The 14089-nt window shown below is 36.1% G+C and overlaps 2 protein-coding genes across 3 annotated transcripts in view; one reads left to right on the top strand and one right to left on the bottom strand.

Moving 5' to 3' along the window:
• Window positions 1-52: 52 nt before the first annotated feature.
• Window positions 53-2354, top strand: LOC107574179 (uncharacterized). 2 transcript variants are annotated; one of them, XM_016260642.1, is made up of 3 exons: window positions 53-164; window positions 983-1049; window positions 1271-2354. In XM_016260642.1, the coding sequence occupies exons 2-3, from the start codon at window positions 994-996 to the stop codon at window positions 1887-1889; spliced, it is 675 nt and encodes a 224-aa protein (XP_016116128.1). In that variant the 5' UTR covers window positions 53-164; window positions 983-993; the 3' UTR covers window positions 1890-2354. The 2 variants fall into 2 exon arrangements, with proteins under 2 accessions (XP_016116128.1, XP_016116127.1); XM_016260641.1 differs by having other exon boundaries at window positions 53-149.
• Window positions 2355-4528: 2174 nt separating this feature from the next.
• Window positions 4529-14089, bottom strand: part of LOC107574177 (solute carrier family 12 member 6-like) — a 38967-nt gene continuing 29406 nt past the window's right edge. Inside the window, exons 12-20 of the mRNA XM_016260639.1 lie at window positions 13851-13971; window positions 13487-13655; window positions 13202-13397; window positions 12016-12185; window positions 11817-11948; window positions 9564-9671; window positions 5632-5885; window positions 4654-4755; window positions 4529-4559 (exon numbers count right to left, since the gene is read on the bottom strand). Of these exons, the coding sequence (XP_016116125.1) occupies window positions 4529-4559; window positions 4654-4755; window positions 5632-5885; window positions 9564-9671; window positions 11817-11948; window positions 12016-12185; window positions 13202-13397; window positions 13487-13655; window positions 13851-13971 (1283 nt within the window). The remainder of the gene's footprint in view (window positions 4560-4653; window positions 4756-5631; window positions 5886-9563; window positions 9672-11816; window positions 11949-12015; window positions 12186-13201; window positions 13398-13486; window positions 13656-13850; window positions 13972-14089) is intronic.

Consider the following 14089-nt stretch of genomic DNA (forward strand, 5'->3'; position numbering starts at 1 on the left):
GCACCTTAAGCTAGTTTGCCATCCACCATTAAACACAGAAGAAGAAGAGGAACACAGGTGTGTACACCTGCCTGCTCTGCTTCCGGTCTACGCGCGCTTCTCCGGCTTCATCGCAGAACTCTCGAGCTCGATCAGCACTGCGTGATAAGGTTAAGGTTGGGCTGGTGTGTGATCATGTGTTAATATGCATTGCATTAGTAATGCATGCGGGTCATTCATTAGAGGCGACGCAGGTGTAAAAACACCTGAAACGAAACCGAAACTACACGCACTCGGGCCAAAATGGAAAATAACTGTTTGTAATTAGTCTTCGTTTGGAATAAGTAAAGTAACTAAAACTCAAAATAGACTAACTGCCTGAGTGTCATGGTTCACATATATCTTATTCTCTCTCTCTAATCAATAGCCCTGTTCTGTGAAAGCGAAACTAACAGCGCAGAGCACGAATGCAGGTCTATAAAAGCCTCATACACGTGAGATAGGCCCTCGTTAAACTAATAATACAGTAATTAATCAAATCAAATAAAGACATCGACTTGACTTATTCGTATCCTGCAACACAAGAGCAACAGCATCGTCTGAAGCAGTACATGTAGCAAGCTTTTATCATAGATAAAAAGTAAACCAGTAGATAGAATAGAGAATGCAGTTGTTAGAGGGTCTTTTTCTTCTGTTTTACGCATTACATATAAGTGTTTTACATATTATTAATATATGACATATTAACACAGTGTTTGCAGAAATCACACACTCTGTCACTGCTTTTATGATGTGTGTGATTTAGGCCACTGTATTGATCTGACCAAAAAACAAACAGGATAAAAAGTTACAAAAGTCAGAATAAAAGTGCAAAAGCTTTCTCTGGGACCATTTCAAAAGAACCATTGTGCCTTATTTACCCCTAAAGGGTGACTGTAAAAAAGATATATGGGGTTATACTCTAACATGAAGAAAGATGGTGTATTTACTTGTGTTTTCTCAGTCGCAGCAGCAATGGCATCATCCAGTCTTCCCCGCAGACGCAACAGCATCGAGATACCTCCTGAAATGTAAGAATTATGTCATTAATTCAAAGAATACGAATATTTGGGTCTTTCACCACAGTGTGATTATTACATTACGAGGCAGTATTTATAAGAGATCTCCTGAACTCGTGCATGTGAGAGCAAGAATCAAGAGTATAGCAAGAAGAGTCTTTAAGTGTTAACCGAAACTCAAATTGTATTGCAAAGCACAGTCTGAATAAACCCGGCATCTTTCTTTTCTCTAGAGCTGATGTTTTTCAACTCAGAGATGAATTTATGAAACTCTATGAGAGAGATCAACTCCAACTCCAGCAGTGCACAGAGGAACTACGAAAGATCATCAAAACCTTTGAAACAGATTTCAGAGGTTCTACTGAAGGATCTAGAAAAGCAGGAGTGGCGGGGATCATTGGAGGGGCTTCTCTGCTAACAGGATTAGGGTTAGGAGCAGGAATAGCTTTAGCTCCATTTACTCTGGGAGCTTCTGCTGCTATTGCTGCTGTTGCAGGAGTAGCGACTCTCACACACGCTGGAATTAAAAGTGCGATCTGCAGCTCTAAGAAAAAGGAGCAGGTGCAAGCATTAAGAAAAGGCATTGAATCTGAACTGAAGAAATTTCAGGATAAAATCAAACCTATGGCTGAAAAGATGAAAGACATTCATGAGCGCACTGAGAAAATAGTGAGAGACTTTAAAACACTAGCGCAGGGTGCAGATGATTTTAGTAAATATTTTAACCGCCGTAACATACGGCTAGAAGACCTTACTGGACTGACAGTGCAGATGAATCAAAATATGGGTTTGATTGCAGCTATAGCAGAGATTTATGGTGGGTTCCGCCTTGTGCTTGACATGATCTGTTAGTGAAAATAGCAGAGCAGTCGCCGACATGAACAAACTAGCAGAAAAACCCATAGCTGAAGAAGTAGATGAAAGTAAGATCAAGTCAAAAGCTGGGAAATTCATTGTTGAAATCAGGAAATTAATGAATCAGTTACAGGATATCATTGATGGACTTGAGACAACAAAACACAAACTGTCAGAATTTTAGGATAAAACCTGACCAAACCATGAAGAACTGAGACACAAGCGGTTAGTTGCCCCTGACAGAGAGCAGATGGACTCCCCCAACATCTCCTGAACAATCCCGCTGGTCTACAGTAAGTCCTCATTTTACAGCAAAAGTTGAAAACGTAACCGTATATAATTAAGCAGGATTTTTGCTGAAGTTAACTGATATTTGTGACATACAGAGATCCAGATGTACATTTTCATTGCTTTGCTCTCCAGAATTAAATGAATTATTAGTTATTTTTTTAATACATGTATAATATTTTTACAAAATCTATATATTTCAAATATAACATCTTTTAAAATGCACAAACACAAATGCATTCAATTACACCATATTAAGTAAAAAAGGGCTTTTTAATATTTTGTACAGTTTTGTTGCCAGGCTAGAATCTTTGTAAAACGACTAAAGAAGGTAAGCTACATTAAATGCAAGCATATTAATGCGTTTCTATTATATGAGTTAGACAGTGACCACAGTGTATAGAACTGCATGTCATGTGACGGATAACATATGTTTGACTTTTACATAATAACCAGTATAATTGTGTTTGAATTGTTAATGTGTTGCTTTTAATACACTGTGTACAGTAGGACAAGATGTAAAAAAAAAAACATGTCCCTGTAAAATTGTAAATACAACCATCAACCATTAAAACATATTTCTACAAGGTTTGATACTTTTAATAAACCATGAATACTTTGAATATATAACAAATGGAAAGTCTTCTAATAGCACTGCAATGTTATTACATAAATGTGTTATATGAATAAATGGTCAAATGCAAACAGAGGTTAAAGGTGCAGAGTATTCATTAGCAGAATATTTTACAGAATATATTCTCTTTCTTAGCTTTTTATAATCTGAAGAACCTTCTTTCGCCAACAAAGAAGCTTTTGTGAAACAAAGGTTCTTCAGGTGTTGAAGGTTCTTTATGGAGCCATTTAGACAAAAAGGTTCTTCTGTGGCATCGTGAAGCACCTTTATTTTTAAGAGTGTAGGACAGCATTACCAGCTTCAGTTATCACAGTTTGACTAAAAAAATGTGTTTGTGCTCAATACCAATGCTCAATCAGCTCTTACTCATCTAATTAACTTAAGAAGAAAATATATATATCAACAAATGAGACCAACTTTATATCACAATGACAATACATCAACATTTGTTGCTGAATTTTAAGTTGTTAGGATGCCACAATTTAAGATAGCAGTGAAATTCTTCACTTGTTCGAGTGAGTGGTTTTCTGTTTCTTTTGTGGTTTGATTAATGTCAGAGACGCAGGTTTATTAGTCACTTTGACCTACTACTGCAAGACTTGTCCATCTCCTCAAAAGACAAAAGATGCATCCTTTTAAAGTTAGACATGTATAACATTCTATTTTGAGATATAGTAAGGCATATAAACATTGTATTTCACTGTGTTGCATCTGTATTATTAATGACGTGTAAATTAGTCATCTGTTAATGATAATGTTTATCAGAAACTGGATCAGGTGAAAAGGTTAAGGAGACATTGAAGTCAGCATGAAACGGAAGTCACCATAGTCTTTTTTCTTCCCTACTGTGACGTATATCCGAGTGGAACAGGTTCTGGAATGTGGGGCGGGATTTCAACCTTCGCCGGGAGTTTGATTGACAGGCGATCTGACCAATCATAACGCCCAATCCGCCGTGTCCGACAAACAACCCAAACAGGAGAGATAAGCGGTGTCTGAAATCGCTCACTCATTCACTAATCCCTACAGTGTGTGACAATTGAGTGCACTACATAGGGGATAGGGAGCGGTCTCAGGCAGCTTTAGATTAACGTCAGTGGGCTATAATGTTTTGTCGTCTCTCCGCGGTTGAAACAACATAACTCAAACGTTCATTCATGTTAATTTCATGCTATAACTAGTAGTAAAGAGGAAGAGATGTCCGGTTCACACTTCAACTGAGGCGATAGACATTTCTCAAGATTTTTTTTTTTGTGCTTCTGCTTTAATATCCGTGTTATTTATTGGTGCCTTTGATGGTTGTGTGTTAGCCTACTATAGGCTATTTTTCTTTAAATATCACCTTTCAAATCCTTGTTTTATGTAGATTTGTTACAGCAAGATTCTCAGGAAACAGAGGGCAATTTCTAGTAAGTATAAAACACGATGCTCAGTTTTATAGGGGACGTCTCATACTAAATGCACACTTCATATGAAACCATTTTACTGCAGTTTTCGAGATACGAGACATTATTACACTTTAGAGGGCTAGAAAGACCCCATTTCTAATAAGCAGAAGAAATGAATGGTCATTCAGATGGGATGGCATTTCACTAATTAATATTAATATGATTTAAGAACATTTTTTGGGGATTATAATGAATTCCCTGAAAGGAAACCCAAGAAAAAAACACAATGTTTGCCGTTTTAAAAGAGATGTATTACTGTCATTTTATTACTTCAGGTGATAAAAATAGCAGATAACACTTGAGATTTCAAAAATGACAAACAAACAAATTCACAATCCCTGCACATAAAGATAGATATAAGCAACTGATGATCAAAAGTAAAAAAAGCGGCCCGGGCATGTTGAGCAGCACCAGCCGGGCATCATGGGATTTGTTGACGATCACCTCGTTGAGTTTAACAGCGGTGTGCATCCGCCGCACGTTGGACTGATCTCTGTAACAGACACACGTCAGGCGCGAGGAACATGGAGCACAAACCTCCAGCCACATCAACAACTCATCAATAAATAGATTATATTTTAATACATTATAAATGCATGTTTAAACACTATATTATATTGTAATATTATTTATAATTATAATAGTCAAATATAATTATATTTATAACAATAAGAAGCATAAGCATGCTAATATTAAATAGTTTTATAAATATAAATTCAATAAATATCCATTTTCATCATTAAATATAAAAATGTTATGTACTATATTATAAGAATTAAAATATTTATTACTACAACTAAATAATCTTATCTTAGACATTTATATTATCATAAATAATGTTAATTATAATAACAGACTTATAAATTATATTATTATTTACAGTCATTATGTAATAAAATATAATATTATTTGTTATAAAAAATATTATAAATATGTCAAAATAAAATATTACAATTCAAATTATAAACAGGTATATTTATTTGTTTATTAAATATAAATATTTACTATTATACTATTATTATAATTATAAAGAACATTTCTTTCTGCAATTGTCAATCATACTATAGACATTTTATGAACTCTATTAATTATAATAATATACTTTTTATAATTATAATTAATATTATACATAATATAGAAATGATTTAAAAATATAATTAATTTTTTACATGTTTTATTCTAATCTTTTGGCATTTTAAAGTACTAGAAATAGTTTATTGCACGTTTTAATACTTTAATAGTTTATCGCATGCCATTTTTGTAACCAGAGCTCCTTCCTGCAGTTTAGGAGTGATGCATAAAAGGTTTAAAGATTGAAGTAAGCGGACTCATGGAGCCGCACAGTGAGCAGAGAGAGCAGGAGACTCACGGCCGGATGTTGAGCATGTCTCTGAAGCCCTCCGGAGTGCTGCAGCACGAGGCTGTGTGTGTTTGTGTGTTGCTCCGCAGCTGCAGGGCCTTGTCTTTGGTCCAGGTCATGTGGACTCGCCGGTACTCTGCGCTGCGGTCTCCTGCGCCGGGAGCGTCCGTGTCGTCGTCCTCGTCCGAGCCGATGCTGGTCAGACGCAGCATTGAGTTCCTGTCTTTGACCAGCTGCGCCTGCAGACGCGCCGAACAGACAGACTAAACACACTCAGAGCTACATACACAACAGCTGCTTACATCAGAGGCCAATCAGATCTCACTGAGAATACTCATCTTTATTTCATTAGTTTTCATTCAAATGTTTTCTGGTATAATTTAATTAAAAAAAATATATATATAATTTTATATTTTCAGTTTAAAATATAATTTTGTCATTTGTAATATATTTAATTCATTTTTTTATTGTAGAATAAAACATTTTGTTATAGTTTTTATATATTTTTTTTTTATAAAATGTAACAATTAAATTTTTTATTTTTTTGTACCAAAATTAACAATATTCATCAACAGCTGAATTCTTCAGTTTCTACATCTAACTGTATACGCTGGACTACCACACTGAACCCATCATTCTCCACCTTATCCACTTTTCAGCCTCCATTAGTCGAAGACATCATGAGATTAACTTCCAAGTCCAAGAACACCTCCTGTACGCTTGTCTATAATCAACTCTTCCATACTTACTGCCACCGTTTCTACATCTCTCAAAACGGCTTCTGTTATCCCAGTTCTTAAGAAACCTGGTTTGGATGCTAATGACCCAAATAATTACCGTCCCATTTCCAACATCCCATTCATTACTAAACTCTTAGTACGGACTATAGCAACTCAACTTCAAGTTCACCTTCATAACAATAACCTATATGAACCTTTTCAGTCAAGGTTTCGCCAGAATCATAGCTGGTAAAAATTACAAATGATCTTTTACTTGCAGCTGACAATGGCCTTTTATCCATTCTGATCCGCAGCTTTTGACACCATTTCCCACTCAATCCTGTTGGAAGGTTTGGCTGCCATTGGGATCATTAATAATGCTCTAGCCTGGTTCAGGTCGTATCTACATAATACAAAATATTTAATCCAGGGAAAAAATGTTGCATCAAAAATTGCCACAGTTACTCATGGTGTTCCTCAGGGTTCAGTGCTGGGACCGCTGCTTTTTATCATTTACATTTTACCTCTGGGCAATATTCTCCGTCATTTTGGGATCAATTTTCATTGCTACGCCAATGATACACAACTCCATCTTCTACAAAACCAAATACTTCTCTTCCTCCCTCTGCTCTCACTTCCTGTCTACAAGCTATCAGCAACTGGATGTCATTCAACCTTCTCAAACTCAATGGAAATTAAAGTGAGGTTCTCCTCATTGGCTCTAGGGCCACACTCTCCAAAACTAATCCTGTTACCATACCGGTTGATGGTTCTTCGATACCTGTCTCCTCTCAAGTTAAAAGACTCGGTGTCATATGGATAATGCACTTCCTTAGGACCTCACATGAATAATATCACTCGTATTGCATATTTCCACCTCCGCAACATCTCCAGACTACGTCCATTCCTCTCCCAGCACAATACACAGGTTCTTGTCCATGCTCTGGTCACTTCCCGTATAGACTACTGCAATGCCCTTCTCACTGGCACCTCAAAGGTCTGCATCGTCTCCAATCAAAGTGGCTAGGATCATTACCCCGCACCAGATCAACGGACCACATTACACCTCTCCTCATCCAGCTGCACTGGTTTCCTGTTTCCCACCGGATCAGTTATAAAACTATTTTGTTAACTTTCAAAGCGCTTCATAACCTAGCCCCCACATATCTCTCTGACTTGCTTCGGCCCTATACTCCTCCCCGAACACTTTGTTCCTCAAAAACTGCAATGTTAACAGTACCTACATTTAGAGTTACTACTATAGGAGCTAGATCCTTCAGCTGCTCCGCCCCGCGTCTCTGGAACTCTCTTCCTCCACACATTCGTCAATATGACTCTTTGTGTCAATTAAAATCACGATTAAAAACATACCTGTTCAGATTAGCACACTCTGTATAATTTATTTTATTTTTATTATGGTTTATTGTTTCTATTAGTTTAACACCTTGTTATTTGTTGATTGTATTATTGATAACTTGTTTGGACTTGTGTTAATCTGTTTTGTAAGGTGTCCTTGGGTGAAAGGCGCCATCAAATAAAATGTACTATTATTATTATTATTTATTTTAAATCAAAATGTTAATTATTTAATTAAAATGTCATAGCTGGATATTCCGGTATTATAGTACATATTATTATTTTAAATGAACTCTTATTTTTATATTTTCAGTTTTCATTTTAGTAATTTTGTTATGTGCTTTTATCATTTGTCTTCGTTTATAATATTTCTTTTTAATATCTATTTAGTTTTATTATTTCAGTTTTAGTAATTTTAGTACTTCAACTTTTATGTCTAATTTAAGTACAGTTTCACACGTAATTAATTAATATATAAATATATTAAATAAATGTTTATTATTATATTTTGTTTTCATTTTAATTTGAGTTACAGTTTTAGTAATTTCTATTCGTTTTGTTACGTTTTACGAATTTGATTTCAGTTTTTGTATATTTTATTTTATAGTTTTTATATAACTTGATAGTTTTTGTAATTTTAATACTTTAACGAAAATTGAAAGAAAATGAGAAATGTTGCTTTGGCATCTAGCAGAAATGAAATATGTTTTTTCAACGTTTCATTGATTTTACTTCAATTATCAAAACTTTTTTTTATATATTTTTACCTTTGGTTAGTTTTTCGTCTTCTTTGTAGTTCCTGAGGATTTGTACGGACAGTAACACACACATGCAGACACAGATACTCACTAAACACGAACACAGACTCTCTAAAGTGTCTCTCTAAAGCACAGAAAGCCAGAGACGGACGCTCAAACGCTACAGAAGCGCTGTCTACGTCTGAAGTGCACTAGGTTTGAATGAAGTGTGCACTTACGTCATCAAAACTCCAGCGCACTCGCTAGAGACAGAAGAAATGAGCGGTGAGCGAGTGTGTGTCGTGTAGAAGCGCTCTCTTTCTCTGCACACTCACCTCTTTCTCGCGGTCGGACTTCGAGAGGCGCATCTGCCGCAGCATTAGTAATTTTGTTATGTGCTTTTATCATTTGTCTTCGTTTATAATATTTCTTTTTAATATCTATTTAGTTTTATTATTTCAGTTTTAGTAATTTTAGTACTTCAACTTTTATGTCTAATTTAAGTACAGTTTCACACGTAATTAATTAATATATAAATATATTAAATAAATGTTTATTATTATATTTTGTTTTCATTTTAATTTGAGTTACAGTTTTAGTAATTTCTATTCGTTTTGTTACGTTTTACGAATTTGATTTCAGTTTTTGTATATTTTATTTTATAGTTTTTATATAACTTGATAGTTTTAGTAATTTTAATACTTTAACGAAAATTGAAAGAAAATGAGAAATGTTGCTTTGGCATCTAGCAGAAATGAAATATGTTTTTTCAACGTTTCATTGATTTTACTTCAATTATCAAAACTTTTTTTTTATATTTTTACCTTTGGTTAGTTTTTCGTCTTCTTTGTAGTTCCTGAGGATTTGTACGTACAGTAACACACACATGCAGACACAGATACTCACTAAACACGAACACAGACTCTCTAAAGTGTCTCTCTAAAGCACAGAAAGCCAGAGACGGACGCTCAAACGCTACAGAAGCGCTGTCTACGTCTGAAGTGCACTAGGTTTGAGTGAAGTGTGCACTTACGTCATCAAAACTCCAGCGCACTCGCTAGAGACAGAAGAAATGAGCGGTGAGCGAGTGTGTGTCGTGTAGAAGCGCTCTCTTTCTCTGCACACTCACCTCTTTCTCGCGGTCGGACTTCGAGAGGCGCATCTGCCGCAGCATCTGTGACCTCTGCTCCATCATCAGGGTGCGCTCGTACGTGTACGCGCTGATGTCGCTGTCATGCTGAAACACACACACACACACACACACATCAACACTAACGACCAAAATCACTGCCCAATCTACGCACCAATAATATTCAGAAAAAAACACTATATGCTCAATGCTTGACTTTTAATTATAAACAAGCCCAAAATGCACCGGGACTCTTATTTTGAAATGTTTTCACTACAAAAGCAAATATAAAGTTTAGCCCCGTTTCCACCGCAGTGGAAAAAAATCTGCCCCTCAGAAAGTCCCTGCTCGCGAGGTAGTACTTTTTCAAAGGTCCGGGACTTTCGGGGGCGGGACTTGAGCGCTGAACATGCTGATTGGTTGAGTTCACGCAGCATTGTAGTTCAACCACCATTCACATAATTTGTTTTTTATATATAAATATTACTGTTATTGTGTCATGACATGTAGTTTTAAAAATATTTCAGGCGAGAATGTAGTTGTTTAAAACTCAAATCTGCGGTTTATTTATAAAAACAGCGCCTATTTCAAAATGTGCTCCGCTGATTTCAGAGACGAAATAATAAATAAATAAATAAATAAAAAAGATAGACATTTGCATCACTAAGGCTGAATTATGTCTTAAGTCTTTCTTTGGCCTGCGCTCTGGAAGTGATCTGTTAATTCTGCTAACCTTTAATTAAAACTGAAACTAAACTATATAAAAACAAAATAAAAATGTGTTACACACACACAGGCTCCCATGGCAACGTACCCGTGGTACTCGATGTACTTGTAGATCATGCCGGCGATCACCATGGCGACGATGGCATAGTACCAGGAGGAAATGAACATGAGAGCCAAACAGATCGTCATGCCGAGAAACGACAGTGTCCTGACGACCACAGGAAATGACATCATTAGACAGGGGAACACCCGCGGAGTGAGTGTGTGTGTGCGTGAGAGTGTGTGTGAGTGTGTGTGTGTGTGTGTGTGTGTGTGTGTGTGTGTGTGTGTGTGTGTGCGAGAGAGAGAGAGAGCCTATCGTGAACAATTAATCCGTGCATTTGCTTCATTTAAAAAAAAAAAATTATTTTTAATAAAAATGTCACAACTGGATCTTCCGGTATTACAGTATTTAATCATATTTTAAATTACCTTTAACTTTTAGATTTTCCATTTTCATTTAGATTTGAGTCATTTTATTACGTGCCGTTGTCATTTTTATTCGTTTTTTGTTTATATTAATTTTTTTATATTTCTATTTAGCTTTAATTTTTTTTTTCTTTTCAATTTTAGTAATGTTAGTCCTTTAACTTAAACTTATTTCAGTTAGTTGCCAAGGCAACATTTCTAATGTCCAGTTAAGTTGTTTTAGTTAATTAGTTTTATCTAATTTCATTTACAATAGATTTTTTGAATTTTAATTTAACTTACTGAAAACAATACACAATATCTTAAGTTAACGAGAACAAGTGTTGTTTTAGTTTTTATTAATATTCTGAATTAGTTTTTATTTTTATATTTTCTGTTTTCATTTTAATTTTAGTTTCAGGAATTTTATGATGTACTTTTGCTATTTTTATTAGCCTTTGTTTACATTATTTATATTTAGCTTTAGTTTATTTATTTTCTTCAGTTTAAGTAACTTTATTCATTTAACTTGAACTTATTTCAGTTCATTGCCAAGGTAAGATTTCTAATTTTATGTTTTTTTTTAGTTTAAGCTTGTCATCCAAGTATTTAATTTAAGTGAATTTCTTTATTTTTAGTTTTTTTATTTATATTTTCAGTTTTCATGTTAATTTTAGTGAAAGTTTTAGCAACGTTGTTGCATGTTTTTGCCACTTTTATTATATATATATATATTTTAAAATTTGAAATAAATGTCTACATAGCTTTTATACATTTTTATTTAAGTTTTAGTTATTTTAGTACGTCAAGTTAATTTAAAATGAGAAATGTTGCCTTGGCAACTAACTGAAATAAAAAAAATATATGTTACATATATAACACATTTTTTTTTCATGACCTATTTATTATTTTTTATGGGTATTTATAGCTGAGGACAGGATGAACCCGTGAGGAGGCTAATCTGTGAGCGTTAGCAGGATGATAACAGCAGCCATGTGGATGATCAGGATCAGATTAAGGATCATAACAGGATTGGAGAGTGTCTTTGGCGCTCGTGTGAAATAACAGAAGGTTATTTACCATCTCCACGACCTCCACGTAGGCATCGATGCGCAGGTGATAGAGGAACGTGGCCAGATCCTTCTTCATCTGGATGGAGTTGTCTTCCATCTGAGCCACGGTGAAGATCCGCATGGAGCACTTCCGCCACACCTGAGACAGCACACAGCGTTAGCGTTAGCGCTAGCACAGCGGGCGGAGAGACGCGCCTCACACACACCTTGTGCTGGCGCAGCAGGAAGGGCAGCAGCATCAGCATCCCGCCGTCGTGCACGATCCACCACACGTCGATGAAGCCGTCTGCACACGGCTCGCTGTTGCTGGGGAACAGAGAGATGTTCTTGGGCACCAGCAGAGCCAGATGAGCCGTGGTGGTGACGCGGACCGTGTCTGAATCAACAGAGAGACCGCCGTCAGCGCTCAGTCTGATAGAGTCACATTAATGAACATCGTTCATTTACACATCAATCACTCTTTTGAGTCTGAGCGATCCGGGCTATTATCCTTCATTAAAGCCAAAACCGTTATCATTCCATGAAATTGAATGAAATTGAAATATTTACAATTCTTGTTTAGTTTAACTTGAAGTACTAAAATAACTAAAACTGAAACAGAAATAAAAAAATAAAATATTATATATATATATATTTTATTGTTATTTTTTAAGTAAAATAAAATTTCTAAATAATTTAAATTAAAGTAAAATTAAATTAAAATGGTAAAGATTTGTGTTGACCTGATTATCACTGTTTTGTGTGTTAAACACAATCTACTAAATACAGAAAACTTACAAATTAATAAAATATATCATCATCTGTGACAAAAACACTTATAAACTAGGCTAGTGGATAATTCAGCAGTGGCTCTAGAAAAGTCATGAGTGCACAAAAATTTATAAAATCTAAACATTTATTGAAAAATAAAAGTGAATAAGTGTAGGACTAAATCTGGTGAAAATGTCACGCACTGCTCTTTGTATTGTTGTAAAATAAATTCATGCAAGACAATATATTTATACGTAATTTACGCACGTTTAAGAGAAGTCAGACTGAAAGCGCACTCTCTGCAGTGATATAACTTGACTACAAAAATAAAAACATAATTTGCATGATAAATATTTAAATACTGTGCAAGTCATTATATTCATGCATATTAAGTGATTCTGCATTGGTTTCAATGGTCACAATTTTACTGTCTACATGAGAAAATTGTGAACATCCATAAAATAATCAATCAAGTAAACTGATTATCTGTCCATGTTTAGTCACTTGAATTACTTTATGGTGTTTTTATGTTAATTTGGGAGTTTACTGATATAAATCACCATCCAGTTGTAAGCTGTTTTCTTGTGGAACGACGTGTGTCTGAATAAAGGACGGAAAGCCATTAGTTTCTGTGTGACTCACTGATGAAGGTCTTCCAGCTCTGCGGGTCTTCGCTCTGTCTCCAGGCGTCCGGCCAGCCCATGACCACAGTGTTGTGCCGCATGCCGCCCAAACCGCTGGACTGGATCATGTGACTGATGCCCTCGCGCGGCTTCTGCGTCACGATGCACTGGACGAAGCCCTTCACGCGCTCCTTCTCCATCAGATGCTTGAGCGTCTGACACACACACAGAGAGAGAGACGTTTGGTGATGAAGACACACAGAGAGACGTGTCTCATGATCTGTACTAAACGAGCGAAACAGACCTGCTCGGCCGCCAGAGCCTCGCCGTAGGTCTGCAAGAAGTTTCCCGGGATGACGGTTCCCACGATGGTCAAACCCTTCCCCGCTTTGAGCTGAGAGGCGAACGTCAGCAGACGCGGAGATTTGACGTGAGCGTCTTCATCCAGCTTCAATAACACCAGCAGCTGGGGCCTGAATTATAATTACATTTTATATTTATTTCATTTTCTTTTTACTGTTTTGAATTAGTATTAATTGCTATATCACTTTCGGTACTGAAAAAAAAAAAGCTATAAAAATTGTAAAAAACAAAATGTGTGTGTGTGTGTATCAGGCTCAGCAGGTGTTTTATAATTGTGACGGTCACAGATGAGTGTGTGTTTGTACCTCCAGTTCTTTGTGTGCGGTGGACCTTCCTCCAGCCGGAGCAGAGCGAACCGAGCCGCGCTGAGAGACAGACCTCTGATCCCATCACCCCACTCCTTCTCCGCCCTGAACACACACACACACACACCCGATTAATATACACACACACCCAATTAATACACACACACACACACATCCGAATACACACACACACACACACACACACACACACACACCCCCGATATAAACACACAAAAAAC

The sequence above is a fragment of the Sinocyclocheilus grahami genome, unplaced genomic scaffold (assembly GCF_001515645.1).
Source record: "Sinocyclocheilus grahami isolate Dianchi unplaced genomic scaffold, SAMN03320097.WGS_v1.1 scaffold2137.1, whole genome shotgun sequence".
Classification (NCBI taxonomy): domain Eukaryota; kingdom Metazoa; phylum Chordata; class Actinopteri; order Cypriniformes; family Cyprinidae; genus Sinocyclocheilus; species Sinocyclocheilus grahami.

Coding starts and splice junctions, on each gene's coding strand:
- LOC107574179 (XM_016260642.1), top strand. CDS start 994: ATGGCATCATCCAGTCTTCCCCGCAGACGCAACAGCATCGAGATACCT. Junction 1,050..1,270: donor ATCGAGATACCTCCTGAAAT/GTAAGAATTATG, acceptor TCTTTTCTCTAG/AGCTGATGTTTTTCAACTCA.